Here is a 27,269-nt window from a genome sequence, read left to right on the forward strand (position 1 = left end):
TATTCATCCACTCACTGTCAGTTGCTATACTTTGGCGGGGCAGAGGCCAGACCCAGACTATCCGTGGGCTTCTGAGGGATCTTAAACCCCCGTGAGGATGGGAGCGAGGCATGTCTTTGTGTGAGAGTGAATATTGGCACGTCTGAGAGGTGCAGTGGAGGGCGAGTGTGAACACACCCACAAGCAACTCCAGTGACTGAAATAATTTTAGTCCTAACTGCATTGTTTCCATCTGAGCTTATCTACTTCTCATTGCTGCGCTATTTTTCCTTAAATTGTATTTTATTTCCTGTATGTGGCAGCTTGAACCTTATTACCCAGAGACAAAGAGGTCTCACTGTGAGGTATAAAAACAAACTTCCAGCAGAGGTTTGTGTGCGAGTTCCAAGTTCTGGCATGCTTATGCGCACCCCCTGCAACATTTGTGGCCATAAGCCTGATGTGCAAGACTGTCACGTGTTACATGTTTTTACATTTAGATGAGAGACGGGATCGCTTTGCTGTAAGGTGATATCAAGTTGTGACCAACCAAAGTATACAATCAATTAGTGTTTCATCCACGACATGAGTGTGGAAAACAGAATGGTATCCTCACGGTTGTGGCAAATAGTCGGCAAAAGCTGTATCAAACCTACGAGCATACCCGCCATGATGGGCCGGTGCTGACTAACCCTGGCACCCCTCTCCCACACCCAACTTTCCAACAGACGCGCTCCCAGTTCCCCCTCAGACGGCGCGTAACCCCACACAACTTCCGCATGAAAGAGACAGCTGACAACTTGCCGGCAATCGTCGCTTTCGACAGCCCCCTGTCCATCAATCGCAACAAACTGCACCACTTGTTCACCCCGTACCCAGTGATCGTCCTGCCGCACTGCCCCACCTTCCAAAAATTCCCGCCATGTTTGCTCGTACGCTCTCCAGGTAGAAACGGCCACCGACGCTCTTACCAGTTGTACGACCCAGTCTCTCCCAATGACCACAGCCCCAACGGCACCGGCGTCTTGCGTTCGTCCGTCTCCGTGGTTAGCCCATGGAACCTCTGCCACTGTGAGCGAGACAAAGCATCCGCAATGTCATTGTCCACCCCTGGCACATGTTGGGCTTGAAACAAAATGTCAAGTTCCAAACATCGCAGTACAAACACCCTCACCAACTTGAGCCGACTGCCTATTGACGACCTGCACTACCGACATGTTGTCCACTTTGAAAATCACCCGTTTGTGCGCTACCTCTCGCACCCACACCACCACCGCTACCACGAGCGGGAAGAGCTCCAAGAACGCGATGCCCTCCCCCCCGCCCTGTCAATGCGGCGGGCATTCCTCCGCGCACCACATCCCCCGCCAGTACAGACCGAAACTGCCCAACCCTGCCGCATCCGACGAGATGGTTACATCCCATTCCCAGTCCTCGTGGGGCGCCATGGGCACACCATTGAAGCGCTCCAAGAAGGCCCGCCACATGCGCAGGTCCTCCTTCGTCGCCGCCGACAATCGCAGGTGATGATGTGGCAACGTTAGTCCGGACAGCGTCAAACCCAGGCGTCTGCAAAAAGTATGGCCCACCCACACGACGCGGAATGCAAAGTTCAAATGCCCCAGAAGAACCTGGACCTCCTGCACTGTCACCTTCTGTTTCCTCAACATGTTGTCCACCAATGCCATCATATGCACCTTCTTGTCCTCTGGCAGGTATGCTTCCATGGCCACGGAGTTGAGCTCTATTCCCAGAAATGACAGCACCGTACTGGGACCCTGCGTCTTCTCTGGCACCAGGGGCACACCCAGGTAGCCCATGAGTTCTGTAAAACCGTCCAGCTGCTGCTGGCAGTCCGCCGAACCAGGCCGTCCCACCAAGAAGAAGTCATCCAGGTAGTGCGTCACCGTCTCATTGCCTGTGTGCCAGTAAAAAGCCCACTGCAAGAAGGTTCTGAAGCGCTCAAACAAGGCGCATGAGATCGAACACCCCATGGGCAACGCTTTGTCCATGAATATGTCCCCTTCAAACTGGATCCCCAACAGCTGGTGAACCTCCAGATGTACCGGTAGCAGCCTGAATGCCAACTTAATGTCGCATTTCGCCAGGAGGTCACCCGCCCCTACCGACGCCATTAGCCGCCGTGCCACATCCACGGAAGAGTAAGACACCGATGACAGCTCCGCCGATATAAAGTAGATACCGACGTCCCTTCCGGCCACGACAGATGCTGAATCAGGCGATATTGCCCCGGCTCCTTCTACGGCACCACGCCGATAGGAGAGATAATCAAATACCGAATGGGCGCCTCCCGAAAGGGGCCCGCCATCCACCCCTCTCGCACCTCTTTGAACAACTTGTCCCGTACCACCGCCTTGTCACATTGACTGATTTCAAAGTCTCCGCCCACCTGACAATCCTTGTACCTCAGCCGGAAACCCTCCCGCAACCCCCGCCGTAACACACTCGCGTATTCAGTCCGTGGATAAGACGCTAGGAGGGTCTCCAGCCGGTTCTGCTTAGCCGGCGTATGAGCCTTTTCCCAGTACCCCCTGCCCCCATTTTTCTCCCCTGCCCGGTTTGTGCCCGACGTCGCTGGCTGCTGACCAATTACCGCCCCCAACTCCCCAGCAGTGCACCACAGGGTGTCGGTTCCCACATTTGGAGCACTCATGCCGAAATCAACAGTACTGTTTGGCACACGTGCCTTTGTTGTAGTCCCAACATGCTCCTACCGTGGCAGTAGCGACACCCTCTCCCTGCCCCCCCACCCCCGGGTGGGGCGGGCCAGAAAGGGGCGATGCGCTAGCGGTAGGCATGCTGGCCGTATGGATCGTCTTACCAAACTATGCCCCCCCCCCCCATGGTCTGTTGATACAAGTCCCCCCACTTCACCACTGGGTCCGCCGCCAAGCGTGCTCGTAACTCTTCATCATAATACGACCACGCATATCGCCCATACGTGACCTGCGCCCGCCGGAACACGTCCATATATTTTAAAAGCGTGATTGCCCGATCCGGGTACTTCTCACAGTACACGCTGGCGAATATCAAAAAGCCCGACGACCAGTTTTCTATGTTCAGAGGGACCTTTGGTCACTTAGCCAGCTCCTGTTCCTCCTCCTTCGACCCCTCCTTCGCCTTCAGCTCACGGTGCAAGAGCTTCAAAATATCCACATAGTCCCCTTTCCAAATTTTCTCCTTGGTGGCCAGCGACAAGTGCGCCCCCAAGGGTTTTGTAATGCCCATATAAGGTAGGTTGCGCACCAGTATATTGTGACTCTTTCCCTTCTTTACCCTTCTAGCTTCCCCCTTCCGTCTTAGCATCCCCGGACCCGCCGACGCCCGCCTTGTCCACGTCCACCCAGTGTCCCTCACATACGTTCCTTTATTAAGGCGCACCCCTTCTTCCCCTCCTTTAGCATCCGTCCCCACTGACGCCTTACCCCGTTGGGCCCTGTCCGAACCGGTCTCCGCTCCGCAACCTTCCTTACCTGGCATCAAGGCCGGCGTCCGCACCAGATCCCGCCGCCTAACCAGTTGAGCAGGGGGGGCCGCCACCCTCTCCGCTCTGCACCTCTTTTGTGCCTGCAAAACACTAGGAACAGCATTACTCCCCTCCCCCCATCCTGTCCAGCCCCTCCCGAATTTCCCCCGCCTCTGTGCTGTCCTCATCATAAAATTGTGTTGTTATTGACTGTATTTTAATACTGTTGAATTTCTGCCTTACCTACACGCTGACTCCCCGGTCCACCGCAGCAATTCATGCTGTTTGCTGTGGAGGGAGGTAAAGCGTCCTCACTTCCTGATCACTCCACGCAGGGCGGCCATCTTTAGGAGGGTGACGCTCTAGTTTCCACTGTCCCTCTGACTACTAAAGGGCTCAGTGCACTCGTGCACAAATTGTTGAACTAAGAACATCGTTGTGCTAGCGCTTGGCAGGAAACTCGCATTTCTGCTAGCAGTTATTTTAAAATTGTGTTATTGACTGTATTTTAATACTGTTGAATTTCTGCCTTACCTACACGCTGACTCCCCGGTCCACCGCAGCAATTCATGCTGTTTGCTGTGGAGGGAGGAAAAGCGTCCTCACTTCCTGATCACTCCACGCAGGGCGGCCATCTTTAGGAGGGTGACGCTCTAGTTTCTACTGTCCCTTAATCTATTAAACTTCGGTCCTGCCGCGCAGCGGTGACGCGCAGCGGGAGCGCCTCAGTAGCGCCGAAGAGGCGCCAAAGAGAAGCCAGTCTGCGCCAGTCCGCGTCTAGACGCGTCTGGCGCTCTGCTTCCAACGAGTATCATGGTAGGGCCTCGCATTACATATAGCGCTTCTTCTCTGTTGGCTTTAAGATCTAGCATTAACCCTTCATGTCTACATTCGGTCCTTCCGACCAATCCGATGGCCCACTGTAAAATTTGCACCTGGGCTCTGTCCACCTCGAGCACACTAATACATCCTACCAGACATGATCGGAAAATGTTCCTTCTTAACTGCAGGTCATTACCTAGACACTGTACCGAATTAGCCATGTTGATCGAGGAACTCAATCCTGACGCCCTCTTTATAACAGAGACGTGGCTCCAGCTGGAAATGGATCCTACTGTAGTATGGGCTATTCCTCATGGTTACACCCTAAAACGACTAGATCGTAAGCTACGTAGAGGCGGAGGGTTGGCCATCATATATAGAGACATCTTCCGATGCCGCATTTCCTCCCCGGCTATGCGAGCATGCGAAAGTTTTTACTTTACTCTGGAGTTCTCCCCAACATCCACTTTTTCTGGTATATTAGTTTATCGACCACCGGGCCCGTTGAATAACTTTATCACTGAGCTGACAGATGTGGCCGCTAATCAGATGCTCCCGGCAGCAAACTTTACGCTGCTGGGCGACCTGAACCTGCATTTGGATGACTCCCAGGATGCAACAGTTACTGGTCTTCGACTTAATCTGCAAGCCATTAATCTGTTGCAAAAAGGTTTTCATCCAACGCACAGTAAAGGCCACCTCTTGGACCATATTTTTAGTCATCTTGACAGTCTAACAGTGGAAATTCCTATACCTTTGCCCTGGACTGACCACTATTTAGTACCCTTTATGTGGCCCACTAACATCCCTCCTACGCCACAAAATAAGAATAAGCACTGGGGTAGGAAATGGGCTTCACTGCCTCTTTCTGAATGGAGACTGGCTCTTGATGACCATTTACCTTCCAAATCAATGAACCCCAGTATAGCCACCTCTAACTATGACAACTGGATTACTGATACTCTGGACCAGGTCCTTCCAAAAGAATTTCTGCACTCCATAAAACGATCTAAAGTAGCCCCATGGTACTCCCCCGCCCTCAGAACCATGAAACAATCGTGTCGTAAATTGGAGAGAGCTTGGAGGCGAGAATATTCACAATCCAAGAAAACCGAGTATAGAGCGGCTATTAAATCATATAAGAGTGAATTAAAAACTGCACAAATCCAATTTTATGACTCTAAAATCAATTTAGCTGCAAACTCCCCCAAAGAAATATTCAAAATAGCAAAGTCATTAATCTCCCCCCCTCCTGAGTGCTTATCCTCTGTTGGTGCGCTCGTTCGATGCAACAATTTGGCTACCTTTTTCTCTCAGAAAATTCAGGCCATCTATTCCTCTTTCCCCACTGATGTAGAGGAGCTGGTTACCACTGCTGGCCCTAAAGCGGATGCCCCAGCCCATTGTTCGCTCGATGAGTTCCCTCTTCTTGACTCCATCACACTGATGAAAATATTTTCTAAAGTCACCTCAGGATCTCCCAATGATCCTGCACCTCCCCAGACCCTCCTTAAAGTCAGCGAGGCCATATGTCCTGTCATCCTAGACATCTTAAACGCGTCCATTGTTTCCAGCTTGGTCCCTGCCCAGTGGAAATGTGCGATGGTTAGGGCCCTTCTCAAAAAGCCTACATTAGATCAGAACAACTTGGCCAACTTCCGCCCTATCTCCCTTCTCCCTTGGATGAGTAAGTTGTTGGAGAGACACATCAATAACATCCTGGTAGATTATTTGGAGTCCAATGGTCTGCTTTGTGCCTCCCAGACGGGATTCCGCCCTCAACATGGCACCGAAACCGCTTTACTGGCGGTAACGGAAGAAACTAGATCTGTGCTGGACCGGGGAGGGAAGGCGGCCATTATACTATTAGATCTCAGTGCCGCGTTCAACACGGTTAACCATGCCACACTATTACATCGTCTAAGTGGCATGGGCGTGTCGGGCGCGGCCCTGGAATGGCTGACCTCCTTCCTGGATGAGCGCTTCTTCCAGGTGTTTGAGGGCGAGGTAGTATCCTTGAAACATCCACTGAGCTGTGGGGTTCCTCAGGGCTCGGCCCTGAGCCCCACGCTCTTTAATGTCTACATGAGTCCTCTGGCAGGGATAGTTCAGCCCTTCGGTGTGCGTATTATCACCTACGCGGATGATACCCAACTGGTGGTCTCTTTGGATCACACAGAGGGTTCATCCAACACCCTGGGGCCCTGTCTAGAGGCTGTAGCCAAGTGGATGCATTCCTCATGTCTCAGACTCAACGGGGAGAAGACAGAGATTATGCTACTGGGCAATCTCGCACCGACCACTCTGGTCTCCATCTGGCCCGCCTGTCTTGGTTCTCCTCCCTCACCAAAACCCTACATCAAGAGCCTTGGAGTCTGGCTTGATAAAGCATTAGATTTTTCTGTGCAGGCCACCAAAACTGCTTCCATCTGTATTGGACTGTTGAGAATGCTCCGGAAGATCCTCCCTCTGCTTCCTTTCCAGGCGAGGAGAATCATGGTTCAGGCCTTAATACTCTCCCGCCTGGATTATGGAAATGCGTTATATCTGGGAGCCCCGGTAGCAGTGATCAAGACTCCAAGTCACACAAAATTGTGCTGCTCGACTTTTGTTTGGCATCCCCCGCTGGCAATCAGCAAGGAAGGCCTTAAAAGAACTCCACTGGCTCCCAATAGCTGCCAGAATGCACTTCAAAGCTATGTGCATTGTGCACAAAGCATTTCACCGAACAGGCCCAGCTATCCTGCGCTCTCTGGTTACACCCTACATTCCATCGAGAACCCTTCGCTCCAGCGTCTTGCATCTTGCCACTACAACTAAAGTCAATAAGGCTCGTTGGGGAGGTCGGGCTTTTTCACATATGGCGGCAAAGATGTGGAACTCGCTCCCGCCGAACATGCGGGAGATTAGTGACCGGATGGTTTTCAGGAAAACATTAAAAACTCACCTGTTTGCTAAAATGTGTTAAATCCTGTTATTTGCTCACCACATTATTCAGTTCAAGCGCTGCGAGGCCTTCGGGTATGTACGCGCTATATAAATATAATTTTTCATTTAATTTCATTTCCAGCTGGGACATCTCTTCATCCTGGTCCAAACCTGTGACACCCTCCAAATCCTGCCATCGGCCGCCCTCCATGGGCGCCAGCCGGCTCAGTCCTGCCCTTTCCCTACAAGTATGTAGCAGTTCCCCCAAATCCACACTCTCCCTTCTCCTCTTCTCATGATACTCTTCAGGGTTCCGATCACCACTGATGGACCTCCGCCCCAGTCTTGACCCTTCGGTGTGAGGCTGGCAGGGACTTACCGCCCCGCCTCCCGTAGGACGCCATCGTCCGGTCCCTCGTGGGAGCGCGACCGCCCTCATAAGGCAGAGCTGGCCCATCCCCTTGGCGGATTGGAGCTGCTCTCCCGAGCACCTCGCCACACGTTCCCGTCGGGAAAAATAAGTGGAGTCCAGCATGCCGGGGTTAAAATGTTCCCCCACCCCGCCAGATCCACCCGCATCCACCCACGCCCCTCTCACCACCCTGACGAATGACTCCCCCCCCCCCCCCGACGCGAAGGGGTATCCCGCCATGCCACCAGAACCCCTCCCGCACCCGCAAGCCCCACCCCCCAGCAGGCCCCTCTTCCTCCCCGTCGCTCCACAACAGGGTCCCCAACTCCCGTTGCACGGAAACGCCCTCCCCCTACCCCAAAACCCCGCACTCCCTCTCTGCCCAGGTGCTCCCACCGACTCTCCCATCCACCCCTACTGGCCCCGACCACCCCAGTCCTCCTGCACCCCCCCGGGCCTAGACATCTCAGTGTGCACCGGCCCGGGCCCCGAGATCCGCCAACCCGGAGCCACCCCCGCCCCCCTTCGGCCAAATCCCTCCCCCCACCCCCCTCATGCCACACTACCTGCTCGCTCCTTCCTGGCCCCACCCCAGGGGTCTGCGGCCTACTTGTCCCCCCAGATTCCCAGCCCCCGTGAATATCCAGCACCCTCCTCAGCCCCGCCTTCCCCTTCCTCTTCCCCTGAGCTGTCAATCAAGAGGTGTGATGCCCCCTGTCACTCTCCTGTGTGGGGGCATCCCCCACCTGCCCTCGCCTTGGTGCCCTTTCGCGTCCCTTCAGGCTCTGCCAACGCGCCCCGCAACGATTCTCTCGCTTGACGCTCCTGCCATGCGGCCGTGCCTCACACCGTCCCCGGCGTGCTCCCCTCCTTCCCCCCAGCCTCTGTCGCACAAGCGGCAGCTCCGCAGCAAGTACCGCCGCCGCGGCCTCACCTTTACCCTGGGCCGCAGGATGTCCATGCGGCCGGTATCTTCGAGGAGGCGGAGGGCCTCCACTACCCTGGAATCCTCTAAACGCGCCATCACTGATGAGGAAGGCACACAAGATAGCAGGTAACTCCGCGCACCGCAAACAGTCCACACCATCACAGGCCAAAAGACAAAGCAAGAAGCCAAAGGCAAGAAAAGCAATAAGCCCAAAAGCAATAAGCCCCCAGTACACCCCACAACCGGCTACTGGGTCACTACCACCAAAATGGTGGGTAGTTCCCTAAAATGGCCGGCTAAATATGCCCCCAGCCCAAAGATAGCCCACAAAGCATCAACCAGCCCAACTGAGGTGCTGGATGCTCCCCCCGGCCCAAACCCCCCGCCGGGAGGAGCAGGCCTCCCGCTGGTCGGCCGCACCTCCCAAAGCCCCATTTTACATTTAGATGAGAGACGGGATTGCTTTGCAAAGGGGTGATATTAAGTTGCAAGTTGTGGCCAACCAAAGTATACAATCAAATAGTGTTGATTAATTTTGTGAGCCAAAGTCCTAGTTGGTATTTTTGCTAGACCATTACAAGTCACCACAGATAAGGCAGCATGGTATCTAACCACAATCATATTTCCTCAACTAAAGCATAACCACCTGCCTCAGTACTGCAACCCCCTTCAAACATCCGACTAGCAGATGCCTGAGCCCACCAGCAATAAATCAAAACGAATCAATATAAACACATCACTATAAACGCTCCCATGTTAAGCCCACAAGAACTCACCTCTACCTTAGAGACATTTTGCCATGGTCAATGGGGTTTATCCATGCTGCACAGCATCCCCAATGCTGTGCAGTATGGCTAAACCAGAAAAAGGCTATCACGCAGCAGTCCACATCATTTTGTAGGTGAGTGCACGAAACATACATGCATGCACCTAGAAAATGTCCAGGCTGCTTTTTTTCCTTTTTATTTGCTTATGTGTAAAAGCATTTTTTGAAGCGTACAGGAGAACTCGAGAGCAATCACAACCTGGAAGCGTCATAGGCAGAAGCAGTGAGCAATACGGGGTGGAGGGGAGAGGGAAATTCACAAAGGAGGCAGCTGGAATACACATGCACTCTTGTGGAGGGCTTAACTAAAAAGAAAAAAAAATGGTGATTGTAAAGCAGGCACTGGAAGCATAGAAAACCGCTAAACAAAAGAAATGGAAAAAAGCCTATGTTCATTGTGAGTGATAAAAACAAGAATATCAAGGTGGGACATGACTAAGAAGCAGGTAAATGAGTGACAGAAAATCAAACAATGGCTCAAACCCCATGTATGTTTTTAGTAAGCCCATAATATGTTTTTCACAACCAGATGCAGTTGTCTGGTATGCTCGACCTACAAATGTAGGTGACTATGGCGGGCTTAGGCATCAGACAGCACAAAAAATAAAAATACTGGTCAAATCAGTCTGAAGAGGATGCCATTCTTTTGGCTTTGTCAATGCCTGTTCTGCCATGGTTTTTATTAAACATTATTGTGGGAGCAGCTAGGCCCTCGACAATATTTAACCCCTTGCATGCTGGTGACGAACCCCAGCCGTCACGCTCCGCGGTGCTCGTGTGCGGATGACGGCTGGGGTTTGTCACGGCCCGCCCTGTTCATTTGTTTACCGCAAAGCGGCGAAAACGGGCCAGCATCGAAGGGGTTAAATAAAAATACATAAAACTTTTTTTTTGCTCTCAAAAAGCACATATTGTCATAGTAGTCCCTGGCACTGAAGTGAACTATTTTCAGTAGATTTGCTCCTTGTAAATAAGTCGGATCCCAAGATTCAGAGAGAAATAAGCCAAGGATTTATGATTTTCAGTACGCTGGTAGCATTGAACAGTTATGGGAACATAAGCCAGAACATTCTGGAGAGTGTTCTAAAGATAAGAGGATGATAGTCCGACCTCTGAGCGATGTTGGCTTGGTGTATCCTATGGGGGAGAACTCATCAAAAGTTTTCAAGGTTCTAGAAAAAGGTTTATGGTTCTGGAAATGGCCTATAAGGCAGGCCTTTAGAAATGGGTCAGTTGTCAATGTAATGCCTTTATGATACAAACCTGCATGTAGAGCAAATACTAACCAAATATTGCAATTGAATTTATCGTGGAACAACTGTCAATTTCTGATACGGCTCATAATTTATGGCGTTATTCAAAAAGGGCCGCAAAAGATGGTGTGAAACCTAACTGTTAACATTTCCAGTCTCCCTCTCTCCGTATGGGTTTGGACACTGTAGGAAACGTACATTACAGATTATCAGTTCTTAGTTTACTTTATGCAAATGTATGTAAATATCTTCTTTGTGGACATACTGAAAATCTAGACAGAATCTGGGACTTTTGGGCAGCGCTGGACACATCTTGGCCACTGCTGGCTAGAAAGATATGCATAGGAAGGGAGAGACCGGCTCTTCAGAAGACTCCAAAGGGTGCTCTGTGATTCAGAGAAAGGCCTCTAGGAAGGGAGTCCTCGAACATCTCAGGAAAGGGATGATAAGGAAGAGGCTGATAAGACAATCATAAAGAGTAGGATTGATGCCCTGGGATAACCTTTTGATATACATTTGACTGTGGTTGACATCCAGGTGTGACAGATTGCTTTCTGGAGGCAGGCCAGGGGGGAGGATACTACAAAAGGAAGCTGCCCCTAACAGAACTTTAAATACTCAGGGACAGATTTACAACCAGCTTTTGCATGCACAAATGGGTGTGCGACCCATTTGTTCATGCAAAAACCTACATTGTCAATGTACAAACACTATTTTGTGAGTCGCAAAACAAATGCAACTCACAAAATAGTGTTTTGCGACCCGCTATTAGGAAGGGGCGGTCCCTTCCTAACAGTGTCCCAGCCATGTATCAAGGTTTTGTGACCGCAATTGCAGTTGCAAAACATTCACAAATTACCACCCTCTTCTAGAGGGTGGTAATGGAGTCACAAATATGAAGAGGACCCCTTCTCCTTTGTGACTGGCTCTAAAAATATTCTTTGAGGGCAGGTAGTGGTCCCAGGGACCACTACCTGCCCTTACAAATTAAACAAAAACGTTTCATTTTTTTTTTTTTTAAATGCCTCCACTTTTCCTTTAAGGAAAACAGGATGCATTTTTTGCAACCTGCTTTATTGAAAAGCAGTCCCAGACATGGTGGTCTGGGAGGGCCAGTCATTCCCAATGGGCTCGTAAATTGGCTCATTAATATTCATGACCCTTACAATTTGCGACCGCATTGGGAATCGCAAACAGTGTCTGAGACACTGTTGTACATTGGATTTAGCGCCTCGCAGTTTGCGACAAATTGTGAGGCGCTAAATCCAATGGTCGTACATCTAGCCCTGAAACTCCAAGCCACATTTGGTGTCTAGAAATGGACAATAAAAAGACCCCCATATGCCAGGATGGGGGGGGACAGAGCAAGGACCACAGTCTGGTCGCAACAGTCGTCGTGAGGAGGAGGCCGCACTAGTGACCCGAGAGAGCCCAAGCTCCGACTAAGGATGAGTACTAAGACCCCTTCAGTCCCACCTGTGGGCTGGATACTAAGAAGCTTACCGGGACTGGAGGAGCAGAGGACCCCAGGCGACAACCTCCATAGGACCTCTTGCGAGGAACTCGAGAACACCAAACCGCTGCCCCTCTCGAGCACGTGTGAATGTAACTTACCAGAGAAAGGTGCTTTATCTTCAGTGCCTGTGAAGGGGGCAAACTCAGAGACTCCAGGTGCAGGTAAGACTAACTTATGGACCACGTGGCCCAGGGGGAACTTGCCAGTCTCATGTTCAAGAACATTTGACCTTAATTAGGAGTGGGACTCTGGAGATTGACTACTAGTGGGGCTCAATCTGACCCCTTTAGTGAATGGGGAACTACCACTACTGCTATTGAGAGGAGAGTGGTACTCAGGGAACGGCCTATAAAAATACTAGAGCCCTGACCTCAAGGGACTGTGTATGTATGGTTTGTGAATGTCACATTTTACTATGTGTTTGTATATAAATACTTTTTTCATGAAAACAAGTATTTGACTGGACATTTATTGCTGCTTAACGCATTTTGAGTTGTAAGCGAGAATTCACCCCCGGAGAAGCCCAGGACAGCTAGACCTGCGTTACCACTGACAGTATGGTGCTAAAGGGGTACTTGGTCTAGATGCTCAGGATCCATAGTAGTTCGGACCCCAGGACCTCCGGAGTAATAGGACCCAGCCCCTACTGTTGGGCCAAGAAGCTCCTCCTTGCTTTGTTACCCTCTGAATGGGGTCCTGACATCTGCTTATACAGGTTGCAAATCTCCACCCGTTAAATAACAGACAGGAAGTTGCACAGAAAAGGGTTGTGGTAAGAGATGCACCCCAGTGTCTGTCTGACCCTCCCCAGAATCACAGATGGGAAGCTTTTAAAGGTTTCCCTAGACTCCATATGCTTTAATCCGAGTTTCGTAGCTCCGTGCCCCTCAGACCCAACTGCCCTGGGGCAGAGGAAGAGGACTGAGAAAGACATATCCCACCTAGAGCAAGCAGTGCCCCCTGATTCTCTTCCCATTACTCACAGCAGCAATGCTGGAGAGGGAGAGATCACAGACAGGCCAGAGGCACAGTCAGTCGAGCACACACACATAGGCTGACAAAGAATACGCCACTGACAACACCCATGCCCAGCAGTGCACTATTCAGCACCCCACATAGCCACCAGTGACACCACAGGGAGCTCAAGCAGCTCCCCCCAACATCACAGGCCTAGGCGACTCCCAGTAACAACTCAACACTTTATCATTACTGTTTACTCAGAGGAGAAGATGAACAGGAGCATTAAACAGACCCTATTCTATAACACTATGTAGAATTTGACATGGAAAATAATGTTCCACATAGTTATCTCTTATTCTGGTCTGTTTGACTTCTAATTTAATTTTTTCCAGGAAGGAATTACCAGCTGGAAGCAGTAATAACAGTCCTGCCAGGTGGCACGCAACTCGCGTTAGAATAACAAATGTTAATGTTCCTGCAATGCCTGTGAGTGTCACGCAAAAGAACAGTGTAGTTCCAGTTTTCCACTTTGCTTGGACAGATGCATAAAAGCTGAGCTCTGAGTACTGTTTTTCGAAGGTCACAAGATAGCGCTAGTGTACAAAGTCTGGTATAGGTTTTTCAATATATTGGGAAGTGGAATATCCAAGCCAAAAGAACTTCAGAGATTTTAAGACCGAAACACAAAACCACACCACCACCTAATAATGTAAACTAAGGTTTGAGCGGGGGGCTCAAACCTTAGTATCAAACTAATGTGGATGTCTAAGAGCTAAACCAAGCTTCTAAATACGTTCCAGAATTGGGTACGTCTAAACTGCAGTAAAAGAGTGGCCTAACAACCAGAACTGTCTATTTTAGAACCGTAGAAGAAGACTTGAATCCCGGCCTCGGCTCAACATTCTGTGATTCGGAACAAACCATATAACTTACTCATGCTAAATAAAGACTTATCTGATTCTTAATATGTAAAGCACCCCTGGGTCAATGCACGCATGAAGGACTGTCACATACGAGAGAAGGGTGTCATTTCTATCATTGGTAAATGCATCAGGTTTTACCTATGCGATTATAAACAAGCTTTTTGTTTGGTGAAAGTTGTAGCTTGCTGAGTAGTTGTACAATATAAGTTACATGTTGGAAATGGTCCTTTTTGCAGGGTTATCCCCAAACGTTTTGCTTTTTCCTCCTATTTTTTTCCTGACCTGTTTGTGTTGGTTTTATGACTCTGGGAACTTTACCACTGCTAAACAGTGCTAACGCGCATATGCTCTCTGTGTAAACTGCGTTATGGATTGGTGTTTCCATGATTGGCCTATTTGATTTATGTGTCAGTCCCTAGTAAAGTGCACTGCGAGTGCCAGGGCCTATAAATCAAATGCTGTTGGTGGGCTGCAGCACTGGATGGTGCCACCCACGCAAACAGTCTGTAAAGTGTAACTCTGGCCTGCCATTGCAGAGCCTGTGCACAGCCTGGGGCTGCCAGATCGACTTGGCAAGTGCACAAACTTGCCAGTCCCTAAACCTTCCCTTTTCTACATGCGAGTCACCCCTAAGGTAGGCCCAATGTACCCCCATGGACAGGGTGCATTGTATGTGAAAGGTAGGACATGCCTTGGTGTGTGTGGCATGTCCTGAAGTGAATTACAACCTAATTCGTTTTTCACTATTGCAAGGCTGCCTGTTCCCCATAGGCCGGAGTGGGCAGTTTGATTATAACATCATATAATCCTAACTGACTCAGGAAATATGGTAGAAATTCGAGTTTAGTATGCCTGAACTCACAATGATAAAATACATATTTTAGTGAAGTTGGTTTTGACATTCTGTGTTTGAAAATACCACTTTCAGAAAGTAGGTATTTTCTTGCCTAACCATCCAGCATGCCTCTGCGAGTTTGTGTATTGTCTGTCTTGTTTGTGAGTGACCAGGGCTAGAGGAGACTCCAGGAGACAGGGTGAGTCAGCACAGAGCTGAATAGACCTATCTGCACATAGATGGTGGGAGGAGTAGCTCCTGGGTCTGGATAGGGCTGTGCCTGCCTCCCACAATGCTGGCTCCGCCTCCTGTGGTGCGTCTGATGTCCCTAGCCTACACTGTCAAAGGAAGAGCAGGATTATTGTAAACAAAGTGCTCCAAGACTGGTTTGGACTATGTACAGGACCCTCTGCCTTCAGAGGACAAAAGAATTGCTGCCATAAATATTGTGGCCCAGACCCCAAGAATTTAGAACTCTTTTGGATCAAGAAGACTGCCAAGAAGAAGAGCTGGAGAAGATGTGAGGAGGAATTACCACTTTGCTGTGTTGTCCTGCTGTGTTGTCCTGCAGTGGTCGGCTTTTGTCTTGGGCAGTGAAAGGACTAGGCTGAACTTTCTGTAATCTTACTTTGTGAGTTTCTCCAAGGGCTTGAGGTAGAGCTTACCCCCTGTCCAAGAAGTCTCAGGAACAGCAAAGACTTCAAGATCGATGCCGTATACGACAACACTGCCGGCACCGCAGAGGGCACCACGACCCTGGTCTCACCGGTGATGCCTGTGGACGCCGCCACCAAGCCGCTACTCGCACTGCGACCTGTAGGCACCGCACTCCGCACCACCTCGCTTCACGACGACGCCGTGGTATCCCCGACGACGCTGCTGCTTGCACCGTGGTTCGAGGGCACCACTCGTAAGGTTACACGACGCACCGCCTCATCCCGCACCGCAGCCTTGGCCTGCCGGTGCCATCGACTCTAGTTCGTCAGCCGACGACAGCGCTTCAGCAACGACAACGCTACTGCTGCTTGCACCGCGACTTGTCAGCACCGTGACGAGCACCGCCTTCATCTCACACCTCGACCCTAGTCTTATCGATGACGCCATCTGATGCCACCACTGAGCCGCAGCTCGCACCGCAACCCGAGGGCACCGCACGGTGCACCGCTGCACTTTGCACCATAGCACCCGACGCCAGCTCTCCTGACTTCACCAGAGAGGAGTTCGATCTTTAACGCGTGTGACATTGACGACTCCTGGACCTCTGGAACAGACGCAGTGTTTTCGGAAGCTCAACAAGAGGTAATCGACACCGTGCATTTCTGAAAGGTACTGTTTGCTGAACTAGGAATAAAGGGACCCCCTCAGTAATTCTTCTAGGTCAGGGAAAAGAGGGGACTAAATAAACACAACACTATAAAGTTTCCCCCAAAGACCATCATCTTTACCCAACGACATTGCTCATATTCTTCATAAAATCAAATATTAAAGTATGTTATGGGAATTTGTATCGCGCACAGCTGCTCCAGCAAAGGAGCGTCCTGGCGCTTGACAGGGTAACCAACACAACACAACTAGGAAGGCAGCAATCTAAAAAACTAACAAACTTAAGGAAATAAAAAGGTCTTAATGGCCCTACGGAATAAAAGGAGATCATCCAGCGCACGTATCTTTAAAGGTAGAGAGTTCCACAGGGCCGCAGCCCGAACTCGGAATGAGCGGCCTCCAGCTCGGCTGAGCTTAAACCGTGGGACCACTGCTAGATCATGGTCTCAGTGTGAAAATTTTCCAAAAGTTCTTCTCTGGAATGATTGTGGTTTGGGCCATGATATATGGTCTGCAGTCACATATGAATGTCCTTGTAGAGGTCGATAATGAATTAGTACTGAGTACTTGTAACCCTATTTTTTTAGTGCAATGGTGGTGAATTTTTTTATATATTTTTAGGTCCCCTGGGAAATGAAAGGTCACATCTGGATAGGTCCTGAGGAAGGTGTTTTTTTACAACTCTAAACCCACCGAAACGCGTGTCGACCGAGTGCGTAGTCTCGTGTTTCACACAGACTGGATTAGAGGCAGAGATCCCTTTCTGTCCCATAAAACTCAACCGTGTACAGTTATTGTATGAGTGAGATTGGATGATATGAATGTTTGATGTGTGATTGTGTATATCGAATGGTATCCAGGGGTGTTTTGTTGTATGTACTTGTTTTGAAACTTACTTGAATTGATTCTTGTATTAACTTTATAGAAATGCATTCATGATTATGAACTGTTTACCATGTATGTATTTTTTAGAAATTATATGAAATAATGTAAGAAAAAATAAAATTATCTCTTGATAAACGCGAAATAATGAGAAAAGAAAAATAGAAAGACAAGTGCATCGAGAAAATAAAAAGAGACAACGAGATGATTTTTTGTCTTCACTGTTGTACTTTAATATTTGATTTATGAAGAATATGAACAATGTAGTTGGGTTAAGTATGATGGTCTTTTGGGGAAACTTTATAGTGTACTGTTTGCTGAACTTCCCGACACTGTAGCTGGCCCGCGACACCGTGGTCAGCCAGAACTGTTTGGATTTGTTTGGTCACAACGCTGTGCTTGCCCCGGACGGAGCTATCGACATCAAGGAACTGTGTTTCAACGTTATTTTGACAACTGAAGATATTTAAGTAATGTATTGAGGATTTTTATCATTTTGTTCTGGTTTTAAGTATTTAAAATGTTGGATATTTTTCGATACTGGTGTGGTGTCCTTTTGTAGTGCTTACATTGCATTACTGTTACTTATGTGCAAAAGCTTTACACACTGCCTCTGAGATAAGCCTGACTGCTCGTGCCAAGCTACCAAGGGGGTGAGCAGGGGTTATTTTAGGAGTCTAACTTCCTTATCCTGACTAGGAAGAAAGGTCACTACTCGGACAAAGGTGCAAGCCCTTGCCAACTAGAGACTCCTATTTCTAACATTACAGAAAGTCGGTTAAAGTGTTATGACTTGTTTATGTACAAACAGTCAATATATTGGGCTGTTACTAGTGGTATAGTACAGGTAAGTAATAGAAAAATCTTGAAAAATGAAAGAGGGAAATAATTGAAATAGTGGCAATATTATGTGTTTCGAGGAGTTCTGATAACTTTTGGACCCGATGCTAATGCACCTGCTACACCATTCAAACCATGACCCCATTGTCTGAAAGGTAACTGCACTTGTGGTTGCCTGTTTAGGAATAACATATAGCAATATTAACTGTTTAGTGGGGGTGCCCAGACCTTTTGGTACCTATGCCACTGCACCTGCTGCACTATTGAAATCATGACCCTAGTGCTTGCTAGATAACTGCACTTAGGACTGCCTGTTTGGTTGTAAAATAGAACAATATTCGGTGTTTAGAGGAGTGATAACTTTTGCCCCCGGTGGCACTGTACCTGCTGCACCGTTCAAATCATGGCCCTATTGTCTGTAACGTAACTGCACGTGACCGCCTGTTTAGTAGTAAAATATTGCAACATTTGGTGGTTAGAGGGGTAGAGCTTTGGGCACCGGTGTCACTGCACCTGCTGCACCATTAAAATCATGACCCTTGTGCCTGCAAAGGAAAATACACTTGTGACTGCTTATTTAGTAGTTTAACATTGCAATATTTGGTGTTTAGAGGAGTTTTGACAACATTAGGCCCTGAACTGCTTGTTTAGTAGTACAGTTTAGAAATATTCTCAGTTTAGTGGGGTCCCTAGAACTTTTGGCCCCAGTGCCAATACACCTGCTGCCCCATTCAAAGCAAGCCCATTTTAACTTCAAGATAACTGCATTTGTGTCTGTCTGTTTAGTAGATAAATATAGCAATATGTGTAAAATATAGCACTATTATGTGTTTCAAGGAGGTCATGACATATTTTGGCCTTGGTGCCACTGCACCTGTTGCACAAATAAAATCATGACCCTGTTGTTTGCAAGGATTTGACTGCCTGTTTAGCAGAAAAATATAGCAATATTAGGTGTTTAGTGGGGTGCCTAGAGCTTTTGGTCCTGGTGGTAGTGCACCTGCTGCACCATTCAAATCATGACCCTATTGCCAGCTAGATAAATGTATTTGTGCCAGTCTTGTTTAGTAGTACAATTTAGCAATAATGTGAGTTTAGTGGGATCCCTAGAGCTTTTGGCCTCAGAGCCACTGCACCTGCTGCACCATTCAAATAAAGCCTCTTAACTGCAATTGTGACTGCCTGTTTAGTAGAGAAATATAGCAATATGTTTTTAGTGGAGTTCTAACCTTTGGGCATGGTGCTACTGCACCTGCTGCACCATTCAAATATTGACCCTGTTGTCTGCAAGGTAACTACACTTGCGGTTGTCTGTTTAGGAATAAAATATAGTATTATTAGGTGTTTAGTGGGAGTGCATGGAGCTGTTGGTGCCGGTGCCACTGCACCTGCTGCACTATTGAAACCATGACCCTAGTGCTTGCTAGAGAACTGCACTTATGACTGCCTGTTCATTTGTAAAATATAGCAATATTAGGTGTTTAGAGGAGTTCGGACAACTTTTGGGCCCAGTGGCACTGCACCTGCTGCATCATTCATATAATTACCCTGTTGCCTACAAGATGACTGCACTAGTGACTACCTATTTAGTAGTAAAATATAATATAGCCATATTTGGTGTTTAGTGGCGTTATGACAACTTTAGGCTCTGGTGCCACTGCACCTACTGCACCATTTAAATCATGCCCCTTTAAACTGCAAGTAACTGCAATTATGACTGCCTGTTTAGTAGTAAAATATATCAATAGTTGGTGTTTATTGGAGTCATGACAACTTTTGTCCTCTGTGCCACTGCACCATTCAAACCAAGTTGCTTTTAACTGCAAGGTAAACTGCAATTGTGACTGCCTGTTTAGTAGTCAAATATAGCAATATTATGGTTTTAGAGTAGTTCTGACAACTTTTGGGCCTGGTGCTACTGCACCTGCTGCACCATTCAGATAATGACCCATTGCCCGCTAGATAAATGCTCTTGTGACTGTCTTTAGTAGTACAATTTAGCAATAATCTGGGTTTAGAAGGATCCCTAGAGCGTTGGCCCCGGTGCAACCGCACCTGCTGCACCATTCAAATAAAGTCTATTAACAGCAAGGTAACTGCAATTGCGACTGCCTGCTTAGTAGTCAAATATAGCAATATTGCATGTATAGAGGAGTTCTGACAACTTCTGGGCCAAGTGCCACTGCACCATTCAAATGATGACCCTGTTGTCTGCAAGGTAACTGCACATGTGGCTGCCGGGTTAGTAGCAAAATATAGCTTAGCTCTTTTACATAAACTTTATTTTTAACATGTAATGTTTATTTCAACATTTACAATGTTATCATAATGACCAAATAGATTTAGTAGAAAAAAATTCATCCAGTAAGGCCTAAAAAGTAAAGCACTGAGGTATGAGTAGGAAATGCCACCAACATTCTAAGGCTAAAGCCTTAAATAGGTAATAAAAAGAAAGCATTCCAGCATGCTGTTAGAAGCGGTTTGCCTTTTCCATGGGAAGAGATCTTATCTTGACATTGAATGGGGCTTAAACAGTGTGAGCAGCTTTAGTAGAAGAATCATAAATGAAAAAGTTCCACACAAAAGTGAACGAACACAGTAATAGCGCAAGCACTGTGCAGGCGAAACATAAAAATGATATCTTGACATGGATGTAACAGTGCTATTTCACTCACAATAAAGTGTCACTCATAAGACTGGAAATATCACACACAAAATGCACTACACACATGGGAATATCACACATACGAAAACTAAAACCTTGGCAGCTATGACACGTTGCTCTTGATCAAACGGTCTTAGAGGACCACGTGTGATTTACAAATGAAATCTCGAGTATTCATTTCACATTTCGAGGTGCAATGATATTTGTCATTTATTTTGGTGCATGTCCATGAAGTTACAGAGTCCCTGCAGAGCACTAACATACATGAGGATTCATCTTCACATAGCAGTAAGTGTATAAGCTGACTAACTCACCATAAACATAACTTGGTCACAATTATAAGAATAACATGACACTTTTTTTATTGGATCCCAAGTAGTTGTTTTTCACTTCATATGCATCCAACAAATCAAATAGCAAACAGCCAAGGAATGCAGTTTCCTGTTAAATAAAATCTGCTCTCAAGTCTATTTAAAGTCGGAACATTTTTATTAAGCAAGAATACGTAAAGTACAAAATCCCTAGGAAAAGTGCCAGAGACTCCCTCTCAAAGCAGTTGAGCATCTAATGCTGCTCAAACACCTTTTACGTGGCCATCTTATAGATATTTTGCACTATAACATCAAAAGAAAATATATGGCACTGAAACTAAAACTTGGATCGCACCACAGGTACACAGCTTCCTCGTGTGAAGAAAGCAGAAGACCCTGAAAAGAGACACATGCACAATAACTTAAGACAATGAGAACTTTTAGGCAAGGAAATGCAAAATACTTGCTTATGGCTCTCAAGTATGAGAGTGGGGCTAATACATCAGAGGTGAAGCAGCCTAGGCAGCGGTGTTTAATATCGGCATACAAAATAGCAGCTATTAAATCAACATGCTGTCAACAATAACGATATTTTAGAAGCAAATTTACGCAATTTCTCACTTCTTTAAAACAGGATATGCTTTCTTCAATTCTGACTTAACTACATAGCTGGAGGTTTCACATGGACATTGCTTTATGCCACGCGAATAGTTAAAAGTGTACAAATGCATGTTTGCATCTCTGAACAAATTACATGCAAGTTATCTTGCAAAAGTAAAATAATAGACTTTACTGCCTAGAGCATCTGTGCATTACAGTCACAAAAAGTACATAGACATGCATGTCAGATTCAGAGAGGAATATCTCAATTCTATATCATGCATTACAATACTTTATCTTTCTCCCACTGAAAATGTCCTCTGCCCAATAAAAGTTAATGTGAACATGTAGTCATTCCCCGTGTTCATCAAATATCTCCCACATTCGTGTGCCAAGATACATGTATGCCTTTTACAGGTAGACGGTCATACACTGCTCATGTGCGCGTTTATATCATGTAAATCTTGGTTCGTTCCCATTAAAGAGACGCATTAACCCCATATAGACTTTTAATGTCCCTCTCTGTGGCATGACTGCCTATGCCAAATTTCAGCCCCGCTCCATTAATGGCATTCTAATAGCTGTGGTTTTGCTGTTTTCAGTATATGTATAGACTTATATATCCCAAAACGTGTTTGCTAAAATCCCTAAAATAATGAACACGTCACAACGTGTGGCTTAAGAGAGCGGAAGGGCAGAAGACTGACTAGTAAAATGGTCATGCAATACGCCAGTCCCGTTGCACTCACAGTTCATCGAAGGCTTGTTCAGGGTCTAGCACAGTCCTTCTCACACGCTCCATCTCTGAAGGGAAACCCACCGTGGCGAGTCCGGAAGCCTCTAGAATTGGCACTCGACTCCGACTCCTCGGTCAGCATTTCAAACAACGACGCCACTAGCTTGAGCAGACACCACTGGCGCGCTCCGATGTGACGACCTCGTGTCCCCATTGGCTCGAACAGAGAGGGCAAGCGAATGAAACAGCCCCATTACCCCTCCTCTCGTTTAAGGCACACTAGAACTGGAAGAAACACTACCGTAGCGGAAGCGTTCACTAACAAAATAGAATGAGCGTTTCACGGTCTGTGCATTTCTAGGACTTTGTGTGCCGGATTGAAAACTGGGAGCCACTCACACCAGTTACCATTAGTCGGTATTTAATTATTCGTTGTGTACATGTATCTCTTAAAAGGTTGCAATAGCGACCAGTGAAGCGTTACTCTGAGAGGAAGGTGAAGTGATTAGAGCTCTATGGCAAAGTCATCCCATTATATTAATTCCACATCAGATCAGATTGAAGGACATTATAAACAGACCCGATGATTTCACTCTCCATCCCTTTTTCCTTCAAAAACACGTCTACCACTCTCGTCCTCGGATCTTGAAAGTCTTTGGTGCTGGGGAACCGGGTTCGAGACTCGACATCCTGTTGAGCCGACCTATCCAATAATGTGTCCTTGTGTAACATAACTGGTCTGGGCTCGTGTAAAGCGCTCCCATACCTTCGGGTCGAGCTCGCGGTTATATAAATCTGCAACAACAAAACATAGTGTGCTCCGAGGTGATAAAGGCAAACTCATGTGATGGTAGTGTCATACGTATCTGTGTTCAGTGTAACTGTCCTGCCAGCACCAACTGAAATTCAATTCAACAACTAAAAAAACCTGTTTCAAGTCCTTAAATATCCGGACCCCGGCTCCCTTCTCGGCTGGTGTGCTAAATTGTTGTGGGCGAACATACAGCCACCAATTATCGACCTGCGCGCAAAAACTGCGTCAGCTCAGCAGCGCCGTGGTTGTTATGGGAACTGGCATACACAGCGTGTGCGTTTCTAGGTTACTGCAAGGCTTCAGGACTGTTCTGGTAGCTGTCCTACCGTAGGCTGCAGGTAACCGAGAGAGGGTTTTGGGGGCGCCCGATTGTGAAATGTCTTTAATCTATATATATGTTTTTATACAATTTTGAATAGCGTGAACTTTAGCCAAAGGTGTCAGAGCGCTTTAAAAAGAACCAGGTAAGTTACAAAAGGTACAGAAGATAGAATAAACACGCTAACACGTTACATATATACAGTTACAGAGGTACACAAGATAGACCAAACACGCTAACAGGTTACTTATATACTGTTACTACGCTGACAAGTTGCATATTCATATTGTAATTTTTTTAAAGGTAAAACAGGAGCTAAATACATATTTTCAACGTTGACCTCATGTGAGTACTAGATGGCCGTAAGGGTCAAGAAATGGGTTGAAGTATTCCAGGAAGTGCTTTGGAGGAGGAGTGTTTTAAGATCTGTTTCGAAATTCCAGAAAGAGGTGGTGGGTCGAAAGGATTCGAGGAAGTGAGTTGCAGATTCTGACTGCATTACCAGAGATGGATTGAGCCATAAATGTTTCCCTTATGAAGGTAGGAGGTTTGAGCAGTACATTTTCCACATTGCGTGAAGGTCTAGAGCTGCCTGAGATTTTGAGTTTATTAGTCAGATAGCAAGGGGTGGAGGTATGCAAGGCTTTGTGGGTGATACAGGCAGTCTTGTAAATTAAACTTTCTTCGATAGGAAGACAACGACGAGACAACAGTATGGGTGTGATGTAGTCATTTCTTTTAGCCCCATATACAAAGTGAGCTGCTGAGTGGAGGATAGATTTTAGAGGGGAAAGGATTTGGGGATACCAGCAAGGAGAGAGTTGCAGTAGTCCAATCTGGAAAGAACCAATGATTGGACCAAGATTTCTAGATTTTGCTCAGGAAAGAAGCGCTGAATCCCCCAGAGAAGGCGCACTTGGTAACGTGCATTCCTGGCGATGGAATTTATGTGGGACTGTAAGTTGAGCTTTTGTCTAGGATGACACCTAGAGATTTGGCACTATCAACAATGGTAGGCTTGTTGTTGATAATGTTTAGATTGCTCATCCAAGATTGGATAGGAGGAGGAGATAGTGAGGTCGAGAGGAGAAGGAATTCTGTTTTGGAAGGATTCAGTATTAGCTGATGAGTTGACAGCCAGTGGTGGATGGAGTTGAGAGTGGTGTTGAGGATTGAAATTTCATGAGTGGAAGAACCTTTTAGGTAGATTTGGGTGTCATCTGCAAAATGAGGAAAAGCAAGGTAAGTTTGAAACTTCCGATGAGAAAACCTTCGCTTTGAAGTTTCCAAAATGGTGGCACGTGAGCTTAACCTTTGCGTGACCTCGTACAGAGTGTGAGTAACTCCGAGCGCACGTCAGCTGAGATTTCACAGCTAGCGCGCTCGAACGCAGACCGCTTCAGAAAGACGCCTGAGGAGGCTCAACGCTCGAGGCAGAATGCTCGCGCCGAGTTTCAAAAGATGCAGGTAGGAAATCTGCAATCTTAATTAAATCTCAAGTTATTAAACAAGTCTAACCGCAGAGTGTAGAGCATAATATAAGGAAGGCATGACGAAATGGAGATGACGAGAAATTTTCTGCCAAAGGATAATCCAATAATAAATGAATACGAAATATCCAAAAGTGCCGAAAAATCGCTGGTGGGTTCACTCCGTTGATGGAAAGTTATCGTCGCCGAAATTTGTTATGTAATAACGTGCAAATTAATCCAGGATATTATATAAATGATTTATTTAGTAATCCGGTACACCAACGGAGCTTCCTTCCTACCGCTCCTTACTCCAGACAGCTGCATACAGGAATGCAGATTGCCAGTGAAAGGAACGGAAGGTCAGAACGCTCCATTAAATATTAACAAGTACATACAACAGGGACGCCTTGTCCAATAGCCATTGAAATGGAGAGACAATTTACTACTTTGATCATCTGGGATCTGCCCGAGAGGAATGATTCGAACCATTTGAGCAACTGTGCCTTCAAAACCCATTCTTAGCTTTAAAGTGTTCAAAAGAATGTTGTGATTAACAGTGTCAAAGGCTGCGGATAGGTCAAGAAGGATCAGGAGACAAGATGCGTCAGAGTCAAGTACTCGCAGGGCATCATCAATCACTTGAAGTAGGGCTGTTTCGGTAATGCAGCCTTCGGTTAAACCAGATTGGAATTCATTAAGAAGGAAGTTGCCCTTGATATGTTGGGAAAGATATTCGCCACACAACTTTCTGTAATTTTAAAAAGAAAAGGGAGGTTGGTGATAGGGCGGAAGTTGTTGAGAACTTTCGCATCAGCAGAGTGTTTCTTAAGAAATGGGGTAACCTGTCCTGTTTTAAGGGCAGCCGGAATGGAGCCTTGGTTGAGGAAGTGATTTATCAGACTGGTCCAGTTGGAGATTGTGTGTGTGTAAAAGTGAATGGAATATGTCACTGGGAATGGGGTCAATGGAATGGTTAGAGGGTTTTATTTTCTATAATGCTTTCAAGGAGGGCCATTTCGGTGATGATGTAAAAGTTCTGACACATGACTAAGTATTTACAGTTCTCAGGTGGGGTAGGATGGGTAACCTGATCCACATGTGATTTCACTTTTCAATCAAAGAATACTGTAAAGTCTGCTGCTGTCTTGGGGGGGTCGTCAAATATGGTGGGAGAGGGAGAGATGTTGCTGCTTTTGATAAGGTCGAATAACTTTTTAGGTCTGTTTTTGGCGGAATCGAGGATGGTTCTGAAGTGCACCGCTTTTTCACGAAGATGTGTTTGTAGTAATGAGATCTTACGAGGCGGAGATTGAATTTATGTCTGTACGTATGTGGATAAATAGATATATATGTGTGTATATATTATCTGCTGGCGGTCGCCAGTAGATAGTTATAGTTAGGACATAGTTTCCATTCGAAAAACGCTTTTCCTTTTCCGGTTGGCGAATCTTCTCAAAATTTTCAAAACTAGTGGGGCGTTCCGGTCAGCTCCTATCCTGAAAGTTTTGGGGTGATTCAGTAAGCAGGGGCCGAGAAAAAAGGGGGGTCCCAAAACTTGTTTTCTCTATGTTATTTTCCGTAGGAAACTTTAGACACTGCTACAGCTTGAACTGCTGAACGGAATTACACCAAATTTGGCAAAAAGGTAGCCCTTATTTCAGAAAGAACTCTTTGTGTTAAATGGTGTAAATCCATTCAGTAGTTCCTGAGAAATTAGAAAAAAAGGGGTCGGAAAATGAATTTCCCATAGGAAATTTTAGACACGACTACAGCTCGAACTGCTGAACGGAATTACACCAAATTTGACAAAAAGGTAGTGCTTGGTTCAGAAAGCGCCCTTTTTTAAATTTTACACCCGTTCAGTAGTTGCTGAGAAAATAAAAAAATAAAAGTTTCGATATCTAGAGGTGCAGTGGATCCGCAGACCCTTCCGACCACAAGCTTTATTCTAATTGGCTGTCAACACTCTAAACCAGGAGGTGTTGGCAGCCATCTTGTGGCTCGGTAGAACCGAGTCACGAGAAAAGAGAAAAACAAACGTGAAAAACAAGAAAAGGGGGCAGGGTAGAAACACCCTGACCCCCTAGGCCTGCCCAGGGGTCCCACAAAGACCCCAAAAAGCATTAAAAAACCGGCCGAATTTGCGCTGGATGCTTGAATCCGGCCAAGAAATTTTTAAAAAAACAAAGCCCGGGCTCCCACGATTCGTTGTATTGAAGCCCCCAGGTGGGCCTGGTCCCGGGGGCACTGCAAAAATGCGTGGGCGGGCCCCAATTCCCCCACACTGCCCCGGGGATGTCCACCTCTACGGGGCTTGATTTATGAGTTGCAGGGGGCACGTGGCCCCCCCACACGCCCCGGGGTCCCCCACCTCCCCGGGGCACTAACATGCAAATTTGGGGGTCTGTCACAGACACCCAAGGACGACCACCACCTCC

The 27,269-nt window shown here is 47.1% G+C and overlaps 2 protein-coding genes across 2 annotated transcripts in view; one reads left to right on the top strand and one right to left on the bottom strand.

Moving 5' to 3' along the window:
• LOC144822710 (uncharacterized) overlaps positions 1–23,214 on the bottom strand; it is a 103,555-nt gene extending 80,341 nt beyond the window's left edge. Inside the window, exon 1 of the mRNA XM_078680517.1 lies at positions 22,240–23,214. Within this exon, the coding sequence (XP_078536643.1) occupies positions 22,240–22,292 (53 nt within the window). The 5' untranslated portion in view covers positions 22,293–23,214. The remainder of the gene's footprint in view (positions 1–22,239) is intronic.
• A 41-nt stretch (positions 23,215–23,255) lies between these two features.
• NME9 (NME/NM23 family member 9) overlaps positions 23,256–27,269 on the top strand; it is a 697,622-nt gene continuing 693,608 nt past the window's right edge. The window contains exon 1 of the mRNA XM_078680514.1: positions 23,256–23,378. The gene's annotated coding sequence lies outside the window, so the exon portion shown is untranslated. The remainder of the gene's footprint in view (positions 23,379–27,269) is intronic.

Source organism: Lissotriton helveticus, chromosome 3_1, assembly GCF_964261635.1.
Source record: "Lissotriton helveticus chromosome 3_1, aLisHel1.1, whole genome shotgun sequence".
Lineage (NCBI taxonomy): Eukaryota > Metazoa > Chordata > Amphibia > Caudata > Salamandridae > Lissotriton > Lissotriton helveticus.